The sequence below is a fragment of the Panthera onca genome, chromosome C1 (assembly GCF_046562875.1).
Source record: "Panthera onca isolate mPanOnc1 chromosome C1, mPanOnc1 haplotype 2, whole genome shotgun sequence".
Lineage (NCBI taxonomy): Eukaryota > Metazoa > Chordata > Mammalia > Carnivora > Felidae > Panthera > Panthera onca.
Genome location: NC_138346.1, coordinates 155,487,450 through 155,513,925, shown reverse-complemented (window position 1 = coordinate 155,513,925; position 26,476 = coordinate 155,487,450). Strand labels below are relative to the sequence as shown.

The 26,476-nt window shown below is 35.0% G+C and overlaps 1 protein-coding gene across 3 annotated transcripts in view; it reads right to left on the bottom strand.

The window, feature by feature from the left end:
- Positions 1–1,134: 1,134 nt before the first annotated feature.
- ADGRL4 (adhesion G protein-coupled receptor L4) overlaps positions 1,135–26,476 on the bottom strand; it is a 110,316-nt gene continuing 84,974 nt past the window's right edge. For 2 of the 3 annotated variants that reach the window (XM_060625296.3, XM_060625297.3), the window contains 3 exons: positions 4,678–4,769; positions 2,918–3,086; positions 1,135–2,561 (listed from right to left, as the gene is read on the bottom strand). In XM_060625296.3, coding sequence (XP_060481279.1) covers positions 2,499–2,561; positions 2,918–3,086; positions 4,678–4,769 — 324 coding nt within the window. In that variant the 3' untranslated portion in view covers positions 1,135–2,498. The remainder of the gene's footprint in view (positions 2,562–2,917; positions 3,087–4,677; positions 4,770–26,476) is intronic. The other variant, XM_060625298.3, reaches the window with a different exon arrangement.

Sequence of the window (26,476 nt, the reverse complement as noted above, 5' to 3'; positions counted from 1 at the left end):
CATGACCTGAGCCGAAGTCGGCCGCTTAACCGACTGAGCCACCCAGGCGCCACTCTATATAAACTTTTAAGATTTGATGGGTGGGTGTAAAGATCTACTTATTTGTGGCAACCTAAGACAAATCCCATAAGACAAATTTTCTTGCTTATTGAACCTGCCTTGTACCAATCTGGAGTGGCCTGCCTCTTTCTTCGGTCTCACCCTGTCCTCCACATATGGGGGCTGTTTCAGAAGCCACCCAGGAGGCTCCTAAGGAGGTTTGAACAGTATGCTAAAGAATACAAGCTTTATCCAATAATATCTAAGGGACGGTTGATAAAAACAAGACACTAGAGTCAAGGTTTGTCCTAATGATATGAATAGTTGATTATCTCTAAAGATGTTATACATATTTCCATAATATTCCCTATGGTAGCTATAAAAAATTATCAAAAATTATCAATAAACTTGTGACAAATTTTCAACAAACTTGGTGGCTTAAACAATATACATTTATTATCTTACAGTTCTGGAGGTTAGAAGTCCAAAATAGGTCAGCCTGGGCTAAAATAAAGGTATCAGCACATCTACTTCCTTTTAGAGGCTCTAGGGAAGAATCTGTTTCCTTGTCTTTTTCAGCTTCTAGACGGTGTGAAGTTTCCTTCATTTGTAGACTTCAGAAGTCTTCAAAGCCAGCAACGGCTGGTCAAACCATCTCGGGCTGTGTCACTCTCTCGTGCTCTCCTTTCTCCCTTTCTCATTCACAAGGACGCTTGTGGTGACATTGGGCCCACCTAGATAATCCAGGATGATGTCCCCATGTCAAGGTCAGCTGATTAGCGATCTTAATTCTTCTCTCCATGTAACCTAACATAGTGGCCACAGATTCTGAAGATTAGGGTGTGAGAGTATTGGGAGAGCTATTATTCTGCCTGCCATACATCATTCGTATGTATCGATTGAACAGATTAGTTTTTCAATATCACATGCTTATAACCCTGTTCTATAATGACAATGGTAATAATAGGTCACAGGCTTAGCATATAAGAGATCAGAAGATATAATGAAAATTTATCATGGATTCTCTAAAAATGTGTAGGGACATATTGGCAGGTAGCTCATCTTTCTTGAGAAAATGACTCAGCAAACAGTAGCTGTATTCATTTAGATAACATTTTATTTGTTAGAGCAAGTTTTGACAGACTTCATTTTAAAAGCTGGAGAAATTAAAATCACAACATTTAGTGTGTTGGCATACTTCTACAGGCAGGTGCAGACAATTACATATTTTTGAAATAAAATCCCTGCTTCCACATTTTAATGAGAAGATTTGAGGATAGATAGAAACCATACATTTAAGCAGATATGCTTTAATAGATAGTAGAAAACTGTCAGAAAATATATCCACTGTGAACATTTCTACAGTTCTCAGTGATTCCTTTGTTATAAATAACATTTTTAAATGTGTACTTTTCTGAACAGAAAAAAATGGCAATTCACTTTCTGAATACTTTCATATTTACAATGCCCTTTTAAAAATAGTAAGTTAAAAGGGAATATTGTCACGTGAACTATAATATTTCCAAAATTAAAAGAAATAAAGAACTCAAATATACTAGCCTAATGAGATCCAATATTATTCACTACACTGAAAGGTTATAGAAGAGAATACTTCAATTTTTATATACACTATTTTTACATTTACAGCCATGAAAAATATTATAGTTTGACACATTTATGTATTTCTGATTAAAGATTTGAAGTTATAATCTATGAAATTAGTATGGAAACAGCACATACCTCCTTATGATGTTAACCCAAAAACCAGAACATAATTGCCTGCCTTTTCATTTGTAAAGTTTTGTGGGGTTTTTTCGAATATTAGGAAAGAAAATAAATATAGAAAAGGTCTAAGTAGTTTTAGTCTAAATTTAAGTTCAGAAAAAATCGTGCAATGGTAAGAAGTGTTTATTCAATTATTTCATCTATAATTTCTCATTTAGTTTACAAAAAAACAAGTTTACTCAAAATACATCTCATTGTTATAATAGCCATTTCCCTTTTACTGCTTTACATTCTGCCCCTTCATTCTCTCATATTCCACTTTCTGTAACAGAGCTCATTACTAAGGTGATAGGGGACTAGTTTCAAAGGCAACATGAGTCACAAAAATATCAATCCAGTGGTTTCCTTCAGGACATTCATATATTTCTTGTGTTAGAAAGAAAGTCTTTCCTTGGGCGCAGTGATATCACTCCTGAGAAACCAATTACTTTTCAAATATTTGCAATACTATTTTGACATAACTAACTATGTCATGTGGGAAAGCAAACTATAGCTATATGGTACATAATTATGGTATCTTATCTACAGTTTCTACACTGTAAACAGAAAAATGGATTTAAAATACTTATCTAGTAATTAATAATTAGATCATTGATTCAAGTCATTTTTATACATTGGCCATCCACAGCTTGGTTTTCTTATGTAGAGCAAAAATTATCCATAGTTCTCTATTTTTACCTTAAACATCCAAAACAACAAGGGACATTTTTGAACAATCTATAATATTCTTCTTGGATCTAAAAAGAAGAAAAAAAAAGAAATGTTAAACATAATTGCAATGGTCACATCAAATTATTTTCAAATCACATTAAATTGTTATATTTCGTTTTCTAAAGTATGATTTTCTCATTATCTGTCAGAATATGCTTAAATTAATATAAGCTATGTTTACATTCCTAAGAGCAAGTTTTTTTAAAGCATATTTCCGTACGAACAGATAGATGTTCCAATTATTTTGATACTAAAATGGACTGCATTAGGCAATAAAGACAGCACAAATCCATGAGAATAAGAATTTTTATCAATTTGGTAGCCGATGCTACATGAATATGCTATAGGGTTGACCGCAATTATAATAAAAGAAATGGCTTACTTTTCTAGATAAGACACACAGGAATAAGAAGATGAACATCCCCTGGAAAGCATTGCTGACGGTGAAGAGGTAAGCTGTTACCACTGATGCGTGCACGACATGGAGAACCCCGAAGATCCAGGTGGTGCCGAGAAGGAACAGGAGAGCAAGGGCTCCTCTGGCACAAGACCTGTAACACATTTGAAATGTTTCGGTTAAGAAAATGACATAGACTCAACACATCCCTAAACTCCTCAAATTATGTGGGAAATGGCTTTTCGGTACAATTAAGAAATCTTCTGCAAAGACCAATAAGGATTTTGAAACTGATACATCATGCTGGTTACGTGGGACAGCCTTTAGGGTATGTTACTGCACCATGACAGGGATGCACTTCCAAAATGAAGGCAACGCTATTAAAATATGGTATTTTTCAAGGAATTTCCTTAATCTTTAAAAAAATTTTTTTTTTAAAGTTTACTTACTTTAGAGAGAGAGAGAGAAAGAGAAGGGGAGGGGCAGAGAGAGAGAAAGACACAGAATGTGTAGCAGGCTCCAGGCTCTGAGCTGTCAGCACAGAGCCCGAGGCGGGGCTCGAACTCAAGAACTGTGAGATCATGACCTGAGCTGAAGTTGGCCACTTAACCGAGAGAGCCACCCAAGCGTCCTGGAACTCCCTTAATCTTAAAATATTTTTATCTAGTATACTGCAGCATATGTGCTTTGATTTCAAATCAAATGTTGTAATAATTCCTGAAGGTAAGACATCTATCTGTTAGGGAGCATTTTCCCTAAGAAACCTTGCAAAGTATACCGGGTGGACTTGGGTGAGTACATGTGCATGACATCAAAGGAAGGTTCTGCTTTCCTTTCAGGTTTAGTAAAGAAGAAAGCATAAGATATAAAACTAGATTCTTTTTTCTGCTGTTACAATACAGTTTTCTCAAAATAAATTCATGTCAGAATACCGCTTTCTTAAAAATTAAAAAAAAATACATGCACATACTCTTACATATTTTCAACTTACTGCCTATGACTTCTGGTAAAACAACATTCAATCCTGCTCACTGAGGACATTGCTTTGAAAATGAGGCAACTAATGATTATTTTCTTATTCATTCTTTGTCCAATCATTCTCTCCTGCAGAAGATGTTTTAGCAGTATACCTCAGAAAATGAGTCATTTTCAACTTTATTAAAACCAGCACACTACATGAAGCTATGAATGGAGAGGAGTAAAAGAAAGTAATCGATCAAACGTTTGCTAAATCCTAACTATAAATCTTGTGTAAGGTATTGAAACTACAGGAGTGTTTCCAAGCAACACAAACGTTAGTCGTTTCTAATGTTCCCTATAGTACACTTCAGTTTTTCCTGAACAAACCATTTTCGAGGTCTCAATAAATCAGTTTTAAAGAGAGGGTTGAAGGAAAAATCATGGCAGCATGCAAAGTAGGAGTCACAAGAAAGAAACACAGTTACTAAGCTCTGAGGAATGTTTTCCAAAGAAAATCGCTAAGGCCAATTTTTGCCTTAAAACACAGCCATCATCTTTTCTTTCAAAGGGGATTATGTTAGAAAAGATGGCTTTACTTACCATTTAATCTGTGGTGATTATAGTCTTATTAAACATATTTAAAATGCTATTTGACAATAAGTTTTTTTAATATGGCAGAAGAAAGTTATAAAAAAAATTAAAAAATAGCCTTTCCAAGAGTTATTTGTGCCTTAAGGTACTCAATCTTTTAACTACTAAAGAAATAGAGTGAAAGAGACATTTACCTTATGTTCTCATAGCAACTAACTTCTGGTTTCAACCCTGCAGTGTGACGAAAAACTTTGTATATGATAAATCCAAAAGCCAAGAGATTAACCTGAGAAAATAAATGAATTTCAAAGAAAAGACCATTTTCATAGTAAATTAGATACATATAAAAGGAATAAATAAATAGTAAAGATTTCAAATAAGATGGAAACTAGAAAATCTTAGAACTTTTATGTATATTACAAAGTACAAACCCTCTGGTAGAAACAGATCTGGGGTTGATCTTTATAATATCACTGAAAATTGTTGGTACAAATGGTAATACAATTTGCCAGACTGTATTAAAAACAACATGTTCAAGAAACTTCTTCAGATGTATGATCACATCTACAGATTGATGATTATCAGCTGCTGCCAATAATAAGATTAATATGCACATTAAGTAAAATTTTGGTTTGAAAAACTTTGTGAACATTTGAGAAATCAAATTTTTCTTCATTCAATTGTGTGCTGTTTCTTCGATGAGAAGTGTTAGTGATAATTCTGTCAGCTTTTAAAAATTTAAACTGGAAAAAGATATCAGAGGGATTAGAAAACCCAACAAAACACCTTCAAATACCTAGAAAATGTTTGAATGTACTTTCTTTTGTATGGTTCATCTAGCAATGTCGCCTAATATTTATGCTGAAATTTCCTTCCCTTAGATTTAACCTCAGAATCTTTCAAAATATCAATCAATGAAAGAAATGTTTCTGAAGGCATATGTATTTTATTAATAAACATTTATCATTCTATTATTTATATTTCTTATTATGGGCTACAAGGAATACACACAATTTTTACTCCTTTTAAAGTGACTGCTTATGAAAAGTTTCCTCTTTCCCGTATTTTTGGAAACCTTTAGGTCATATTTGTGGTCCCAGAAGACTAAATTAAGGGTACTTTTTAGTGTATGTCCACTTTAATATGAGAATTCTAACAATTAAAAATATTAAATATTATAAAAATAATTTGTAGATTAATCATTTATTGAATATATTTTATTAATCCAAACATTTTTTCAAAAGCCATTTTGTAAAAATAGCAAAATGCAGTATTTTAATCTAATTCTTATACTAGTATTTCAAGAGCTTATAGCTATGGAAAAAATTGGCTTTTTTCCCCTATATTCTAAGAAGTTTTGTATAACTTCTCAAAATTTACTAATTACTATTATAAATAGCAGTATGAAATAATGGGTCAGATAATTTCATATAGTCACTTCTCCATGGAGAAGTCCTTGAGAGAAAATCTTAGAGGGATGAGGGTCTATTCTGTTCTTTCTGCTTCCAAATGTCTATTACTTCTAATTATATGATTAATTAATTCCAAGTACAATAATTCTTTGATAGAAAGAAAAGAATTCAGCAACTGTAGAGGGGGAGAGAAAGCATATTAAAATTGATTGAATTGATAGTTTCACCCTATCTTAGCTCAAATAACTAACTGAAATGATAATTTAATAATATTTAAGTTTGTAAGGAGACTATACTTATGAAGGAGGGATGCATCATATTTTCTAGGGTTTTATAGCTATAGCTTCTTTAAGTAAATTTGGAAACAACTGTATTTAATACTATAATTATATGCATATGTTTTTAAATAATAAAAAGTATTATAATTTGGCTAGTATAAATAGTATATGTCAAACCACTGTTGGTTTGAGTATTTTCGAAGAATTTTTATGAAGTATTTATATTGAATATGTCATCTCAGCAAAGAGTTGTGAGATAGCTTTAACAAAAAAATTGTTTTCTAGTTGCATACATTTTCCATGTGACTAATTTATAATATTAACTAAAGTTTCTTAAACTGTTTTCAATAAAACAGGCTTGAAAAATAGTTGCTCATACTGCTATGTCTTCTCAGAAATACGTATATATTTGAAATGTTGTTCCACATCATTTTATAAGTATGTAAACTTATTCCCTATGGGTGATCCAGTTCTGGAAAGTACATTTTTGTGTCCAATAGGGAGAATGTTTACATACTTATAAAAACCAGGTGTTGCTGGACAAGCAGGAGACTAATTCCTATTCCATAATTTTATACTTTCCCAATTATAAGAGAACACAGATTAAAATATATTTATCAAATGGTGTTACAGTTTTACGTAATGAATAAAATCACAAACATGTTGATTATATTATCCACATTCATTGGTACTAATTCAAATATATGAAGCTTTTTACATGTATTCTAAACATTTTATAAAGGGCTCAAGTCTCTGGGATAGTGGTGAGAGGTGGGTATATTAATGAACAAAACAGACATTGTCCTTTGTTTTCATAAATGTATTAAGACAATTCTATAGTAAATTATCACATAAATACTTATAAATCTACAAACTGTGATAAATGCTATCAAGTGACAAATGTGGGTTATTAGGAGAGACAAAACGAGGGTGGATTAAGATAAAGGTTCAGAAAGTACTTCTCTTAGGATTTAGTATTTAAACCAAGACTTAATAAGTTATAATACATTAGCAGATCAAAGAACCCATGAGGCTTGAGAGAGTTGAGGATATGGTATACGCTGAAGGAATTAGCAAAGGGGACTGGGGTGTAGTAAATAAAGGGAAGGGTAGTATGAAAAGAGGTGAGTGAAGTAGACAAGGCTGAATATTACTTAGATTTTATGTTAAATGCAAAGGATTTTAATTTATTCTTCCACTTCCCTTAAAAGAACACTTTTAAGCCTTTTCCGTAAGAAACTTACAGTATAATGGAAGAGATGACCAGTCAATTGATAGGTACAACACTATTCAGTAAGTGCCCAGTGACTGTTTGCATAGTAGTGTAAAAGAACACAGGTAATGGCACACTAACATACGATTTCTAAGCCAATCTTGAATGACCAGTGAAGCCAAAGGAGGCAACGCAGAGAAAATAAGAGATTACTCAGTGTCTCAGTCATCAGATCTATCTATACATACTCATTTCCTTGGGTTATCAGACCCAATGGCTCAAAATATTATCCTTTTTTTGTTAATGTTTATTTATTTTGAAGGAGACAGAGTGTGAGTGGGGCAAGAGGCAGAGAGAGAGAGAGAGGGAGAGAATCCCAAGCAGGCTCTGTGCTGTCAGAGCCTGACGTGGGGCTCTGTCTCACGGTTAGTGAGATCATGACCTGAGCCGAGATCAAGAGTTGGATGCTTGACTCACTGAGCCACCCAGGTGCCCCTCAAAATATTATCCTTAACATCCTACCCAACTGCTTCAGTAGGTCTAGTGGCATCAGGAGTTGAACATGTCAAAAACCAAGCTGCCTTTCTTCCCCCAAAGAACCTAGTTTTGCTTCAATCTCCTCACCTCAGAAAAAAAAAAAAAAGTTACCTCATCCTTCTAGAAGATCAGGCTTCTTCATGAGCAAACCCTTCTCCTCTACCTTTACAGCATATTCAGAATATGACTACCACTTACTGTCTTTGCAGTGCCTCTCCTGGGAGAGGCCACACTGTGTCTCATCTGGACTATTGCAAAAGCCCCCTGATTGGTCTCCCAGCTTCTGTCTTCGCCTTCTATTCTCACATTACAGCAGTCAGACTGATCCCTTTAAAATGTAAGTCAGACCATGTCTCTATTTAGAACCTTCTGATGGCTTCTCATCTCACTCAGAGTTAGATCTAAGGAGTTCACAATGGCCTCTAGATTTGTCTCACTATACTTCTTCTCTCACGTCCTACATCTCTATCCTTTGATCTCGTCACTACATTCACATTGGATTCTCTGTCCTTCCTCCAGCCCACCAGCGTGCCCTAGGGTGGTTGTATTTGCCGGGCTTTCAGGAATTGCCAGGGCAAATTCCTTCACCACTCCTGTTTAAATGCCACCTTGTTACATACTGCCTCCCAGTGTATGTTTATTGAAAACTGAAACCCAAATGATAAAATCAGGCTTGAGTTCAATTCGATGGCAGTGTAAACCGTGACAGTATTCTCTACTGTTCTGGACAATGAAAATTCTGTATGCAAACACGTTCTTCCCTTGCCTTAGTCATTAGAACACTGACGAAATTCTTGACCAAACTTCAGTGAGCCTCCTCTGAGCTCTCTTCTCAACTAGGCCTCAGCATTTGGCTTCAGTGTCCATCTTTGTAGAGTTCAGTTTTATCAAGAATCCTGCTAAATCAGCCTAGAGAGAATCCTACCTCCCTTGATATCTGGTCACTCTCAATATCTAATTAAATTCCTCACCACCCCCAACCTTGGTATCTGATCACACTGGCCTGCCTTTTAGCAAGAGTCCTGTTAAGTAAATTTAGCAAGAATTCTCCCTACCCTTGCTATCTGCTCTTAGTAATTTCCCACGCATCTCCTTTCCCCAACACACAACCTGATCCTTGGCTATAAATCTCCAGCTATATTTCTTGTATTCAGAATTGAGCTGACTCTCTCTCCCCTACTGCAATAGTTTTGACACCTATCACAGTAGTCCTGAAAAAGTCTTCCTTACCAAATATAAGAATAGTTTTTTTCCTTAACAAAACTCAGAGACAAATCCACCATCATATTATAATATTCAGCAAATTTGGGGTAACGAAAAACTTACATTTGCTGCTTTTACACTGCCTGCATTCTCTCTTAATCCATAAATATATAAGCTACTTTAGATCCATGTTTAAATAGAGTGAAAAAACCATAACTAAAGAATCAGTGTCACCCAAAGGCACATGACTTTATTTACTTAGAGGTGGAAATTAAGTTGAAATTCTGCATTCTACATGGCAAGGAAAAATATTTTCAGGAGGGAATGTTTTATGAAATAAGTACAAATAGTCTGAGAAGATAAAAACAAAAGCCAAAACCAAGATTATATAGAATTAAAAGTTATTTCTGATCATGAGGAATGGTTTGCAATTATTCCAGAAGTAACGACTTTGAGGCTAGATAAATAACTGCATTTTAGGTTAAATAATTGGAAAGGTACTACTAGCACTGTGTTTATGGGCAATTCTGGCTCCATGATAACGGACTTGAATACTTGAGCGATTCTCTAAAATACAAGGAACATCATTAATATGAACCTTAATTAAGAAAATGGTGCCTTTCAAATGATTCACACTCTTGATCATTAATGTTTACCAATGTGTGCTGATTTTATCAGCTGTGGTTCCCTTTTTATTTATCACTAAATATGAGTTCCATGAAAGCACAGGGGCTAATTAATGACCTACAATTGAACAGAGTCATTCATTATCCTTTTTGTTTCAATTAAAAAAAAAAAAACAGTTTTAGCTTGTCAATTAGGAGTCCTTAATACTTTTCTGGGAATAATAAGCAAGACAAGCACGTTAGGTGGCAAACAAGAACTCTGAAATTCATTGCCGCACTTGAGAATATAGAGAGAATGAAAATAGCTGCGAAAAAAAAATCACTCAAAATCATGAAAACTTAACCCTTGAGAGAAAGCAGTATTTTAAATTTAAAGTCATTCCCCTAGCTTCATCTTAAGGAATATTTATCTATACGGAGGTCTATTTCTTACCTTTGTTAATACGCGCAGTGGCTTCAAAGCCCGGCACACACGCTCTGATGTTTGATGGAGTGCATTAAAAATGTTTAAGTACCTTATTTTTTTTTAAACAAAAAATTTACATAGATAAGCTGGGGAGAGAGCATGAGCTAATTCTGAAAGATTTAAACCTACAGGTACATTCAACCCAAGGGCTTCAAATTCAGACATCAAAATGAAGCATCCCAATCAGTCATTTTTCTTTTCTTAGTCTTTTTCTCAATAATTGATGAAGCCATCTATATGCTGATGTCAGATCTCACCAAAAAGAATGAGAAAATTTCTCTTACAGCACTTTTAGACCTATGCTTTAATTTTTCATATACATCAAATGGAATCTGGTTCATTTAAGAATGTGTCATGATTACAACTGCTATGTCCTTTCAAATAGTTTTATTACCTTTAAATTAACTGGCCTAGTTAATCTGCTTCTGCCATGGACAAAGGGTGGGTTTCTACTAGCCTACTGAGAGGGCACTAAAAGCAAAAACAAAACTCACAAAAAACAATGACTCATTTTCAGTCCCTAGATCACTGCTGAGATGGCTCAGTAGTTTGCAGTTGAAGCTTTAAAATGAGAAGATATCATCTCTTACCTAAAAAAAAATTTACTAGCTACACTGGAATCAGGTAGTCAGAGTTTTGTCTTCATTCAGATTTTATTCCTTAATTGGAATCACCCCTTACTTACTTACTATGCTAATTACAGAGTATCAGAAAAAATTAGAATATGTGGTAAGCAAAAAATGTACCCCTCTTCTGAGAAAATTGGCACAGCTAATGTCCGGAACCTGTGAATACAGCAGAAAGGATTGTGCAGATAGAATAAAGTTATGGGCTTTAAGTTATCCTGAATTATCCTGTTGGTTCCAATGTAAGCACGTGAGTCCTTAGAAATGAAAGAGAAAGGCAGGAGGGATTTAGCAGCGAGGTGCTACGGAAGAGAGGTGGGAGAGAGGAGGCAGAAGTGGAGGTCAGAGAGAACTGAAGACAAAGGAGGTCGTCAGTCAGGAAATGTGGGAGGCCCCTACAAATTGAGACTGACCTCTGTCCGACAGCCAGCAAGGAAATCAATTGCATGAAACTGAAAATGGCCAACAACCTGAAGAAGCGTGGAAACAAATTCTTCCCCCAGAGCCTCTAGAATGGCTGAGGCCTTAATTTTAGCCCGAGAGGGACTCTCAGAAGAAGAAACAGCTGAGCCATGCTGTACCCAGACTTTTGACCTCCAGAACTGTGAAACAGTAGATTTGTTGTTTTGCCACCAAATTTGTGGTAATTTGTTTTGACAGCAACAGAAATCTATGCAAGGTAAAAGACATGTAAATATAAAATATAAAGTACATATATATATATATATGAAATACCCTAGAAATACTGTGTTTCCTATATTTTAAATAAAAATTTAAAATCCAGTTTAAAAAAATACGAACTTATCAATAACTCGTATTTATTATTGATGTTCTAGATATGTGGTGAATAATCAATTATACAAAAACCTATTTGTGGATTCTGTTTCTATGTTTCTTAGAAGATCAACACAAATTATAACTAGTACACAACTTCCTTTTCAGTAAGTCAGAAATACAGTTTATACCTTCAAGCCCCTGTCACATTTTCTTCTGTATAACACACACTTTGATAAGCCCTTCTCATAGGGTTGTCTCATTAGTAAATAAAAGGACAAGATGCCTGTTAAATTTGAATTGCAGTTAGATGACAAGAACTTTTTTAGTATAAGTATCTCCCATACAATATTTGGGGCATGCTTAAAAAATAATTTGTTGTTCATCTGAAATTCCAATTAATTGGGCACCCTGTGTTTTGTACGGCCACCACAACTCCATAGCTTTAAAATTATTTTCACATCTGATCTTTTTTGTAACCTGATGACACTAGCTTCTTAGTAGAAACCCCCAAGGACATCACCCTCTCCACATATGACAGCTTGAAAAGAGATCTCAAAGGAAGAGGGGGTAAATTTTCAGATGCTGCAATTGTTGTGGAACCAGAACATGTGTGTATGTGCGGAGACTGATAAAATATATAGTATACAGTGGACGAAAGCACATACAAAAGGTTTGAGCCCAGTAAAGAACACATCCTGGCCAGGCAGAACTTCCCATTAGAAATCCCTTGATGTGCACGGTGACAGTTATGCTGAGAAGTGATGGATTAGGCCAGCACCTGTTAACAAACTTGTGTTAAGGAAATAATGGCTAGAAATAAATTTTCTAAAGCTTAGATGTAAAATTGCATTAGTACAAATTTAGTGAAAACTTGGGGCGCCTGGGTGGCTCAGTCGGTTATGCGTCTGACTTCGGCCTAGGTCATGATCTTGCGGTTCATGAGTTTGAGCCCCGCGTTAGGCTCTGTGCTGACAGCTCAGAGCCTGGATCCCGCTTCAGATTCTATGTCTTCCTCTCTCTCCCTCTGCCCCTCCCCTGCTTGTTCTCTCTCTCTCTCTCTCTCTCTCTCTCAAAAATAAATAAACATTAAAAAAATTCAAATTTGGTGAAAACTCACAGAAATTATGATGGTACAGTATTTGAAACAGTTGAAGCAATCTGAAAACATACTAAATATTTTTAAACAGGTTCTAAGTATTATAAGAGGAGAGTATCCTTCACAGAACATCTGAGATATTAACAGTATTCATGGTATAAATACCCTGAGGTTCATTCTTTAGAAGATAGCAATGCTCTCCCATCAAGCATGCGCTGCTGGGATTTACAATTGGGTGAACAGTTGTTCTGGGATAAAAAGCATTTTGCAGGTAGTTATAAATTGCTGTAACATTGAAACTTGGGTCCATAACAAAAACAATATTTATGAGCATATCTGTGTGCTAGACATTATTGTTAGTGTTATTTTTAATTCATTTCACCCTCACTCCAACTTTTATGGGGGTAATTCTTAATATTCTTAATATTATCACTATCATTACATTTATTTCACAATTAGGGCAACAGAGGCACAGAGAGGTTAAATAATGTGCCCAAGGTGACACAAGTAGGAAGTACCAGGGCAAAGATTCGTACCTAGTAGACAGGGTAGGGAAGATAATGGCCTTAAGCTCTTTACAAAACTACCAAACCACAGATGAAGGGCCAGTAAAGAAAAATTAAATTGGCATTGAAAATTTCACAAACTTAAATGTTTAAACATTTATTATATTAACTGCTAATAGTTACTTAATTTTAAAAATGGTCAAAAGTAGAAGAGTGAAACAGTAATGAGTAGTGACATGGTCAGCTGTCTGGCATTAGTGTTCATTGAACTTAGTCAAGACATCAGTGGTGAAGGTCTTGTAAACATGAGTAGGATTTAGTGCGTTATGCCAGTGATCCCCTAGTGGAGACGCCTGTCTTCACTGTTCTCTGTGATCAAAGAATCTAGGAATGTGATAGTCTTCAAATGTGGTCCATGTTGGTGGTCAAGTAGAATGCCTTAAAATAATCTACTGGGACATAGGAGAAACACATTAGAATTGCCGTTGATACTTTTCCAAGGAATATAAAGGTTTATTATTATTATTTTTTAATGTTTATTTATTATTTTTGAAAGAGAGAGTAGGGGAGGGGCAGAGAGAGAGACAGGGAATCTGAAGCAGGCTCCAGGCTCTGAGCTGTCAGCACAGAGCCCTACCCCACGAACCGTGAGATCGTGACTTGAGCCGAAGTCAGACGTTTAACCGACTGAGCCACTTAGGCTCCCCAGGATTTACTATTTAAAATATATATGACACTCATGCTCTCAAACCATTCAGCAAGATGAGTGTTTGTTCCTAAAGGTAGAGAGGTTTGCCCCTGTTGTTATGTAGTTATGTAGTTTTAACAAAGTAACACGAACAAAGTAAAAAATTAGGACCTAAAGTGTCTCCAAGTATACTATAGGTTAAAATTAATCCTGATATGGGGCGCCTGGGTGGCGCAGTCGGTTAAGCGACCGACTTCAGCCAGGTCACGATCTCGCAGTCCGTGGGCTCGAGCCTGGTGTCGGGCTCTGGGCCGATGGCTCGGAGCCTGGAGCCTGTTTCCGATTCTGTGTCTCCCTCTCTCTCTGCCCCTCCCCCGTTCATGCTCTGTCTCTCTCTGTCCCAAAAATAAATAAATTAAAAAAAAAAAAAAAAGTTGGAAAAAAGAAGAAAAAGAAAAAAAAATCTTTAAAAAATATACACATGGGACAATGACAGAACTATTTTTCTACTTATATGGTAAGTTGCTATCCAAGCTCTAAGTCCATGTAAGTCAACCAAATTAAAATACATAAAGTTCTACTCAGATTTGATAAAATGTCATTTAAAAACTCAAATTATTAAGAGGGCTATTTGAAATATGCATTTAGATCCACAATTTTCAATCATATTTAAAGTAATAATCAATTCAACACATAATTTCTCTAAAGTCAATAATACATGTTTAGCAGTTTCTTAATGTTTTCTACTTCGAGTTTTAAAAAGTCATGCACCATTGGAAAACAGCTTTGCTCTCCATGATGAGGTACGTTAATTGAAATAATATCTGGAAAATAATATGGCACAAACTTAAATGCATTCATTTATACATTTAAATACACATTCCTTTTAGTAATATTATTTCAAAGTGCAATTAGAAAGCATTACTGAAGATGTGAAGAAATGAATGTTAGAACAGAGCACTCAGTGTGATCTATTGGCTATACATTCACACAAAAGTACAGATTTAATGTCTCTTGGTGAAGTATCAGTTCTGATAACCATTAAAACCAAGTGTTAAACTGAACTTAGATCTACACTTTTGGATTGCTGTATTAAAAGTGTAATCAATATTCCATTTAAAAATATAATAATATTTTAGTGAGAATTATTAAATTGAAGCATTGTTATCTTCAAAATTTTGAATTTATATTTTCAGAATGTGTAATAATATATATTGTATATATCATATAATGTGACAGATCATATTAGGCAACTACTAAGTATATACAATTTTTCTTTTTTTTTTTTTTAACGTTTATTTATTTTTGAGATAGAGAGAGAGACAGAGCATGAACGGGGGAGGAGCAGAGAGAGAGGGAGACACAGAACCGGAAGCAGGCTCCAGGCTCTGAGCCGTCAGCCCAGAGCCCGACGCGGGGCTCGAACTCACGGACCGCGAGATCGTGACCTGAGCTGAAGTAGGACACTCAACTGACTGAGCCACCCAGGCGCCCCTATATACAATTTTTCAAGATGTAAACTATTTATTAAGGTACATATATTTTACTGATGGGCTCTTGAGTTGAAAAATTTGGAGATCATTACCTTACATATAATTTGACAGTATGAAAAGAACAACAGATGTGGAGCACCTGGGTGGTTCAATTGGTTAAGCGTTGGACCCTTGATTTCAGCTCACATCATGATCTCAAGGTTTGTGGGATCAAGCCCCACACTGGGCTCTGTGCTGACAGTGTTGAACCTGCTTGGGATTCTCTCTTTCCCTCTCTCTGCCCCACATTCACTTGCATGCTCTCTGCCTCAAAATAAATAAATAAACACTTAAAAAAAGTAACAGAAGCAACTTCAAAATAAATAGGATAAATGGACTCAGAGCCACACTTCATGGGTTTGAGTTTTAGTTCTGATACTTATTTACTGGTCAATTTATTTAACTTTTTGTATTTCATTTTGTCCTATGTAAAATATGGATACTATTACTATTTATCATAAAGGGTTATGTATAGTAAGTTAAATAATATAAAGTACTTAGAATAGTGCTCAATATATAAATTCTCAAGGAACATCAATTATTATCACTAATGGAAATTATGTTTATATAGAAATGTGTTCTTCCAAATTATCTCAACATTTGATGTGCCCAATGATAAATATAACATATTTACTCCACACTTGGATAAGAATTGTTTTGTGATATAGTCTCACTGGACCTATAAAAAGCACCTTATATCAGACTTATACCTTTCAGTCTTTATTTTGGGCAATATGACCTCAATAGAAAACAGATGATCTTTTTCCACTTTCAGGACTTTCCCCTAAAACAATGTTAGCAAAATAAATACTTTAACAATATGTAGTATAATTCAACAATAAGTCAAACATTTATTGTTCATATAAACAATTTCTTATTTTTTGTTGAAACTCCTCTAGGGTAGAACTGAAGTTTCCAGGTCAAAAATCTGGGTATCTTCAAAGGTTTATAGAAAAGGTAGGAGTAATTCAAAAGGCAATCTATAGCTAAAATTACCAGATAACTTAAATATAAGAAACATATTCTTCAGGAACCCAATATTATATTCTGGGATATTTTATGGGAGAGGATAGCTATCTTTTCTTAAATCACTCAAGTGTAGAACAGAGGTCAGGAATTTTTTTTTCTGCAAAGGGACAGGTTGTAAATAGCTTAAGTTTTGAGGACCATATGGTTTCTCTTACAAACACTGAACTTTGCCATGCCATTAAAGCAGACTTAGACAATACACAAACAAGTGAATGTGTTTCAGTAAAAAATAAAATAAAATAAATAAATAAATTTATAACAACAGACTGTGGACTGTGGCCATTGCTGACTCCTGGTCTAGAATTCAGGATCCATAAGGGTAAGGACTTTTCTCTATTTTATTCACTGACATATTCCCTAGGCCTAGAACTATGTCTGGTACATAAAAGATGCTCAATAAACATTTGCTGAATGAATAAAAGGATGAAGGATGGAATACCTAAATCTCAGTTATCCTTTATGATCCATGTGAAGAAGCATTCAACCATTAATTTGATTAAACATTTAAAAAATTTGTTTTGTTTCACATCATGCAGATTTTGACAAAACAATATCTTATTAGAAATCTATTATCCATAAATAGATATAGCAATAGAAACTGAGGGATATATTATACATTATTAAAATGTAATGACCCTCAAGGAATAATTTTGCATAGAGAAATGATGAAGTTGTACCTCCTTTATTTTATGTGTGGATACCTTGGAGTATATGCAATATTTTGCCTCTAACAGAAAGGTCAGACCCTTGGATTTTATGATGTGTATTCATTATTCACAGTCTTGGGCACGTAAGTCACAACAACAGTCTTAATCACAAGTAGGAAGCATATGGCCTCATTCGGAAAATATCTTCCCACATCCTCTCAAGTAATTGCTGAATAATTGCTCCATTTTATTATGGCTAAAAATCCTTTTTTTTTTTTTTTTAGTGTTTATTTTTGATAGAGAAAGCATGATCGGGGGAGGATCAGAGACAGATCTGAAGCAGTCTCCATGCTCCAAGCTGACAGCACAGAGCCCGACGTGGGGCTCAAACTCACGAACCACAAGATCATGACCTGAGCCGAAGTTGGACCCTTAACCAACTGAGCCACCCAAGGCACTCCTAAAAATCCCATCTTGATATACAATCATCTTAGACATTAAAAAATTCACACTCTGTATTTTTAACATGTTTCTATTAGGAATATTTCAATAGCCGAACTTGTTTTCAGTGTTTGAAAGAGTAATTTACTGTCTTCAAAATGGAATCAAAAGGTGGAGAGAACTAGAAATGTATAAACATGAAGAATAAAGTGATTCCGTGGGTGTAAGTGAATTCCATGGGCTTATTTTTGTAGCTGGTTTCAACTGTAGATGGTTATGAGCCGTAGCAAGATATTAGAAAAGGAACAAAAGCAAATGAGAAAAACTATATGTGAAGCACATTTATAACAGTTCCATTTAATGTGACAATGAAAAGCTGGTGATGAAATCTCCCTTGTTAAGATACAGGCAAGGAAATAATTTCCTTATGTATACTTACTGTGGAAAAAGAAGATAGAGGTTAGTAAAAAAAAAAAAAAAAGTGTGTGTTTACACACACATACACACACAATACACACACACACACACACACTTTATATACACACACCACACACACACACATAAGCTTATATATAGATCATTTGACTGTAACTTATATTTAAAATATCTTACCCAATTAAATTCAAAGATGTATCTGATGTTATTGCCAATTTTAAAGGTAAAAATGGAAAAGTCATAAGAATGTCTCCTAAATTATTAAAAATTTTCCTTTTTTAACTTTTGAAGGATGCTTTTATTCTTTAATTTCATTTCTTTTCTTATAGTAACTCTGTATATAGAATTGGCATCAATATCTTCATGTCAATGTTAGAAATCCAGGGCACAGAAAGAACCCATGTTGTATACTTTTTACCAGTTGGCTTCTGAAATCTGTCACATGATTTGGCCAGGACCTCACTTTATTCAGCTAAACATAAAATGCCAATGTTAGAATTCTGAGTGAAAGCATACCCTAAATAGAGAGATCAATGCAGACAGATACATATAACAGTCATTTCTAAGGAGAAAAGAAATGAAGGAAAAGTGATGTGCTCTAAGGAATGCTTCAGGTATTATCTCTTTGGAGAAGTCCTCTCAAAATAATCCCATTTCTGCGGTGGTGATGATTTCTTTAAATTTCCTTTTGGGGGAAAGGAATGAACATTTTTGACTAAATACTGTGCTTGCTGCATCATTTATTTATTTACCCAGCATTATTGCCTGAGTGATAACTACCTGGTAAACCTCAAGGATAATACAGTGAGAGAAAATCCATAAAGCTGTTTTACTCTCAAAGAGTTTATGGTCTCCTGGAGGAAACATATGAATCAATTACTAATCAGTTATTCACACTAATACATGGGTAATTATAAATTAAGGAAAACAATTTTTAAAAAAGTGAGTTTCTGTGAAGTCATATAACACAAAAAAGTACACTACGGATCAATGAGTCAGGAAGGACTTTCCTCAGAAAGTGTTTTTTGAGTTGATATCTGAAAGACAAACAGGAATTACCTAGATGAAGGGATGGCGGGAGGGAAGTGACAGGGAGCCATTTTACTGCAGAGGTGCTGAGATGGGAAGGTATGAAGCCCTGCTCAGAAAATGTAAAGCAGGAAGTGTGATTAAAACACAAAATCCCATGGGAGGGTCATGTGGCTGACAGGGGCCAGAACATGCAGTGCCCCCAAAGTAAAGTGTTCACTTTATCCCTGTTAGCTGGGCACGGTATTTTTAACGCCTGTTGCCCAGTGTTCTGTTCAGATTAGCATTTGTCCGAGTTTTTTTGTTTACATCTTATTAAGATAAGCCCAGTATGTTTGGTAATCTCCACTTCTACCCTGTCATGTCTCTTGGGGCACTGTGTGTGAGTCACATGTGCTCAAACATGGAAGATAACCAGTAATATCCCACCTCCCTCTCCAGACTCTGTCCAGATATAGCATAAACAGCCCCTTCTGCTCAAATAGGCTCAGGCATGAGTGGTTAGGGACAGCTTTCTCCTTTGTCATCAGGGAGTAGTGGAAGAAGGTTTCAAAATGGCCATCACTGTCAGTCACACGGTGCTCTATTCAAAATCACTGTTGTTGTGTCAAAAAAATTACTTTTGAAAATAGATTTTTGATTGGAGCTCTTTTAAGGGTCCATCAATAAAATGAACCCAATCTGAATGATTTTTCATTACCTACTTTCACTAAAAGTGAACCTAAAAAGGTACAGATTTTGGTGATAAGTAAGTGAATATGGTCACCTTACTGTAGGCTTTGTTAAAGATTTTAGATTTGACTCCAAGAGCAATAAAGCCAAGAAAGAGGTAAACAAGGGGTGGAAAGATGTTCAGCTTTGCCTTTCCAAAATATTACCTCAAGTACACTAATGTGTGTTGTCTTAGAATTGTTTATACATGTCAACCTGATACACTTTTTTTATTTAAAAAAAATTTTTAATGTTCATTTGTTTTTGAGAGAGAGAGAGAGAGAGAGAGAGATAGAGTGCGAGCAGGGGAGGGGAAGAGAGAGAGGGAGACACAGAATCTGAAGCAAGCTCCAGGCTCTGAGCTGTCAGCACAGAGCCCAACATGGGGCTCGACCCACAAACCACGAGTTCACCACCTGAGCCAAAGCTGGATGCCTAACTGCTGAACTGATTGAGCCTCCCAGGCACCCCAACCTGATGCACTTTTTGAGAGCAACTGTCTCCATTTACATCCCCTTAGTTTTTCTAGCACAACCTCACCTGGGGATTTAATACTTGATAAAGTTTTGACCTATTCTGAAATATTCAAAGTGTTGTACCTATTTTTTCCCAGGTTTTTTCTTTTCATACTACTTGTACTTTTATTTTGATTTAATACTACCTATATTGGTAGAGTAATATTAGTTAAGTAAAATCATAATAATTTTTCAAAGAACCCCAAAGCCTTTTTTTCTAAAAAAAATAAATCTTCTAACTAGAAATATGAAATTGAGGACAATTAAAAATGGGTGAAGCATTAAACTCACCTTTTAGCTTCTTCTCAATGACAGAAAATGGAAAAAGGAATTTGAGCAATTATTTTTTTTTAAATTTGTTTTAATGTTTATTAATTTTTGAGACAGAGAGAGACAGAGCATGAATAGGGGAGGGTCAGAGAGAGAGGGAGACACAGAATCTGAAGCAGGCTCCAGGCTCTGAGCTGTCAGCACAGAGCCCAACGCGGGGCTTGAACTCACGGACTGCGAGATCACGACCTGAGCGAAGTCGGACGTTTAACTGACTGAGCCACCCAGGCGCCCCGTAATTTGAGCAATTAGATGTCAAACAGGGCATTGGAAATTACTGATTGATGAATATGAATTAATGAAACAGTAAATCTCTATACTATCTGTATTCCACATACTGATCTGTAGTCTGATATAGTCAGGATTTTAGGTAGGGTATTTTGGTTAGTTGTTGGATATTCTTGGCAAGATTTAGATAAAGCAAAACAAAATGAGGGAAGAGATATTTATAAGGGCCAAGATTTCCCTCATTTTCAATAATATGGAAAATAATTTATTTTGACACCTTCACAAGCAAAATAAAGAACTGAAATTTTGTGAATGATTTTCTGAAACTCTGTAGTTGCTAGATCTTTCACAACTCAACCCTAAGACAGTTTGCCAGAATCTGGAAGAGAGAACAAGATCTTCATGGACCTAACAAAAATCTGCCACCTTCAGAAGGGAAGGACATGTGGTAGTGAAAAGGTGCAGAACATGAATCTGGAAAACATGAGCTTGTCTCTACCACTCAGTAGCTGGGTAATCCTGAGTAAATTGCCTAAGCTTGCTAAACCTTAGTTCTCACTTATTTAAAGTACAGACAAAATGGTGTCTGTTACCCAAATAAGTGTGAATTAAGCTCTAATGACTAAAGGCTGCACCCTAATAGTGAACAACTTGGGGTCTCTTTTTGATCAGATGTCATTGGGAGGCATGCTTTCTTCATCAGAAGGAATTTTAAATGTTCCTTTCTTGGAAAAATCTGAAACTAGATATGACATTTACATATGAGAAACAGAAATCAAGACACAGCCACACAGATAGTCCATGGTCTCAGAATGAGTCATTTGTATTTTGCAGAGAATATTGAAGGAGATGGAGGGTTATAATAAATACTTACAGGAAAGATTAAATATTTTCTCATGTGTGGAATAAGATTTCTGCAAATGCTAATAAAGACTGATTGAAAGAAGGGCTCATTTTTGTTGCAGACCAACCAACAATGTCAGCAAGGACATTGTATTATGCTCAGAGTTAGATCAGAGGTACAAGAATGATCAGAACAAGTACTGAACTTTTGGCCAAGTTTAAGGATTTTTAAGTGAGTAGAAGCTTTTATCTGTTGTAGAAGGTTTTATCTGTTGCCCACATAAGAATGTACATAATTTGCTTTAGTATAACCAGTTCTCAAGGAATTGGTATACTTGAAAAAGTTATAAATAGCAGAACCCCCATAGGGATTTATAAATAAGTCAAGGTTATAGTTAATAGATTTAGTGAAAATCTAGTAACACATTATCTCTTACTAAATGCTATTACTATTTACATTTTGTTGTACTACCAAAGCTTTTTGTGAGGATTAACTGAGGTGTTAAAAGGGTTTTGTAAAGATTAAAAGACTATACAAATGTGAAGTGAATAATAATTCTAATATACCTTGCTTTACCAACTCACTTTCACTATATCATGATGTAACATCCCTCACTGTAAAGCTATATTTATAAAACAAAATACCAGTGATGAGCTTCACCTTGGCCAGTGTTTTCTAATTGGCCTTGAGAGACCCAAGGGATATTTTTTCCAGTATTCTTTTTGGATCTCTAATTTCTATAAAGTTATTCAATTTTTATGAAACTTTGTTAGTACAAATCCCAAGGAGATTATCTGAGAAGGTATGAATATAACTTCCACGTATGAGAATGCATTGAAAACTACAAATGTATTATTTATGTTAAGTATTGTTTTAAAACTCCACTTTTTCTTTTTTAAACTCTAGCTATTATTGTTCCAAGAAGGTTGGAATAATACAAAAGAAAGTAACAAAATGTTACAGGCACTGAAATGCTTATTAATATGTAATATGAAGAAAAGGTTAGAATTGTAAAATGCCTTGAACCACAGAGGTCACTAAAAGATGCATCTAACAAACACGATGGTATTAAATTAAAAGATGTAATGAAAATGTCTGTGTTGTTATCCATAACATGTAAAATATACAAGGGCTAGTGTTTCCAGTATAGCTTCAGCGGGGTTATCTAGAGGACATTGCCCAAGTTATGATTTTAATTCTTTTTTTTTTTTTTAAATATTTTTGTTGTTTAAAGAAAGCTGCCAAACACACTCCTATAGAAGATGATTAATGTCCAAGTCTAGACTAGTGGTTCCTAATGGAGAGGATCAGGGATATCATTCCCCCTGGGATGTTTGGCTGTACTGGAGCCATTTTTGGTTGTCATGTCCAGGCAGCTGTGGTAGCAGTGCTATTGGCATCTGGTGAGTAGAAGCCAGAGATGCTGCTACGCTTCCTATAACGCAGAGGATAGGTCTTCCCACAAGATCTGGTCCAAAGTGTCAGCAGTGCCATTGTTGCAGAACCCCAGTCTATCATAATCCTTCCCTTGGGTTTATATATTCCAGGGTAGCTATACAGACACTATAGTAAATAGTAATATCTAGTGTTGGCAAAAATGTCAGAAAAGGGACATCCTCAAATATTGTTGGTATAAGTATCTACTGAAGTAAATATTTTGGAGACCATTCGTAAGTTTAGAACATTGTGTTTTGTTGCATTTCTACTCCTAAGAAGCATTTCTTAACAATTTTATGTAATGGATGTATGTAACTATATTGGAACAAGAATTCCCTGTGCATGCGGTATTATTTATAATAAGAAAATATTAGGTACAAATTAGATGTTCATCAATAAGTGGTAAAATTAATTAGAGCATAATATACACAATATGTAATGATAAAATGGGAGAATTGCATATCATAACAAAGAAAGATGAATATGACGTATTGTGGGTTATAAACGATTCAGGGTTTTTTTATTTGTAATCAAATTTTTTGCTTAAGTTTGTATAAATGTGTATGTGAAATGTGTGTGCACATATACACGCACATGCCAAAGGTCTAGAAGGAAGCAGAGCAAATATTAAGAAAAAGAGTGGTTATGAAAAATATTGAGTGTGGGATAAAATATCCACTTTTTACTTTATATTGTTTTATAATATTTGCATTTCTTTCAAGATTGGGCAGTCTGTGAAATTAAAAAATGTAGTATGAATAGCTCACACAATAATAAACATACATGGACATTGTCCCTTGTGTAAGGGTTATGTGAGGAATTCACTTTTGAGGAGGTTTTAATAGGCATTTCCTGGTGAAAGGGAATTAAGAGATTGCAGACATAGAAAGAACAATTAGAGGAGGCCACTACAAAGAACTGAGTGGAAATCTGGGCAAACCTAAAAGGAAGGCGCTAGGAGTAGTAATATAGAAACACTCAATTATAAGGGTTGTGATTTAAATTCAAATGGAAGCTCCCATTTTTAAAAGAAAATGCCTTATTTGGACACAGCTTAATTAGTATTTGCCTCAATCAAGCAAATTCTATTCTTCAATACTGAACATGTCTATGGGAAACTTCCATTTCTACTTAAAAGTTAAATTATTTTCACCAACTCTTTTTTTATATTTGTGTATTTGAATCTAATCGCTTGTGCAGTTTTAGTTGAAAGGATTCAGCATTAAAGATTAAAAATATTGAAGAAAGAAATGAATTATGGAAATTATCTTCAGTTTGCAGCTTGCTTTACAAAGATTTAGAAGCCTCTTTCTTGTACAGCTCCATCTTTCAAAAGCATGGCTAGGGCTTTTTATGTATAGTTACAATCTTAACATTTTAAATGTAGCGATTCCTAGATAGAATCCGAGGGGTCACTGGTTTATACTTCCAATTTCTAAGAGATCCTTAATATTAATGAGTCAACACCTGAGGAAATACTTTCATTTGATCAATGCAGAAAATGTTGCTCCTCAAGTACCCAAATCGTTAACACTTATCAGAGGAGATTAAAAGCTTGAGTATTCCTTTGAAGCAACATACCTGGGGGTAGAAAAAGCCACCAATGCTGATTCGAATTCAGTTCTTACTCATTTACATATTGTCTTAAAGGTATTTTACATTATAATCCCAAACCTGACTTACTTCAGGGTTTCATTCATAAAAACAAACAAACACCATTTTGCAGGACTTAGTCCCTCCTCTACAGAAGAAATGCAAGAATTCCATGTATGAATGAAAAGTACTGCCATTGTTCTACAGAGATGTCTACTCCGGAGTGCAAGTCCTCCCAGATTTGTTTAGAGTAAGTCACGAAATTAATCATATAACTCGTTTAAAAGGCGAAGCATAACAGAATCAACACTAATTTATCTATTTACATTTGAAGTTTGCGCTTACATTTTGTCTTTATCCTGTCTTTTTATTCTATGTAATTTTGATTGCTTTTAAGATATTTTACACTTTGTTTCAATTTCAGTTAAACTTTGTCTGGCAGAGTGTTCTAGAGACTTTTAACACATTCCAAAAAGTAACAGGCACGTATGTTAAATCTTATCTTGCCATAATTAAATGCTGCCACATCTTCACCAATATTTTAAAAATTAGGATTTATGCTTATATATGTATATATATGTATATATATATATACACACACACACACACACATATATATGTATTATATATATATACACACAAATACACAGTATTGGCCAAACATACCTTTCCTTGAATACATTTTTTTTTATTACTGTGCAAACCATGGCTTTAAAATTAGTCTTTATTTTCTAATACAAAACGTATAAATAAGAGAGCCAAAAATTATCCTCCAAATTATTGTGCATTTTCGCATTTTAAGTTTAAAGAATGGATGCCTTTCCTAAAACATTTCTTTTTGCTTTACCGTAGCCTTATTGTATAGGGTGGGCACTGATACCTTCATTTTAGGTGTTGGGCATCCAGGACACGGAGCAGTCACGCAGCTTTAGAAGGATCTCATGGTGTTTCTTCCTGCCCCATTTATTACTGTGGTCTTTATTAATGGATTAATTGAAATATACAGATAATTATTAAGGACTTACTAAATACTCCTATATTCTGGGTGGCCAAAAGAGCCTGTTTGATAGTCTTGGGTTTATAGAAAACGCAATGTGAGTGTTGCTCTGTTAACAGTGATTGTAATTTACTGACCAGAGGCGGCCCCTAAGGTTGTGCAACAAAATGACACTGATTATTGAGCAACATATGGTCAGCAAATCAAGAAACTCATAGCTCTGTTTGGGCATTTGGATGTAGGGGATGGGTAGCATAACGCATAAAGAAAATTACTGTGTGCAACAAAACAGAGCATTAAAAGTACTATAGAGAGTTTGAATAAAAATTCTATGGTATGTATGTTGGAGAGAGAGATTGGTTGCAAATCTGGAAAGGTTTCCATCACGTCCTGTGTTAATTAATGATAAGATTTCAGGCAGAACTGCAAGGTGGTAGGATTACTGGAGTGCAAAGGAACAAGAAAATATCCAAGAATATCTAACAAGGATGAAGTTTTTGAAGGAGTTGTTTTGTGGGAATATGCAGTGTGAAAACAGGCTGGAAATAGGCGGGATTCAGCTAAATTACTGAGAACTTCACATTCCAGCTTCTAGAATTTGGGCGATAGACAAAGGGAAATATCAGCCCTGGAATTAAGAAGGCAGGCCATGGGTTCAACTTCATGAATGTGAGTTTCAGCTCAGGTGCTTACTAGCTGTTAAGCAAGTTGTGTAATCACTTTATGTCTCAATTTCTCCAACTTCAAAATAAAATACATACATACAGTCATATTTGAGTTGTTTGGAGGATTAGATT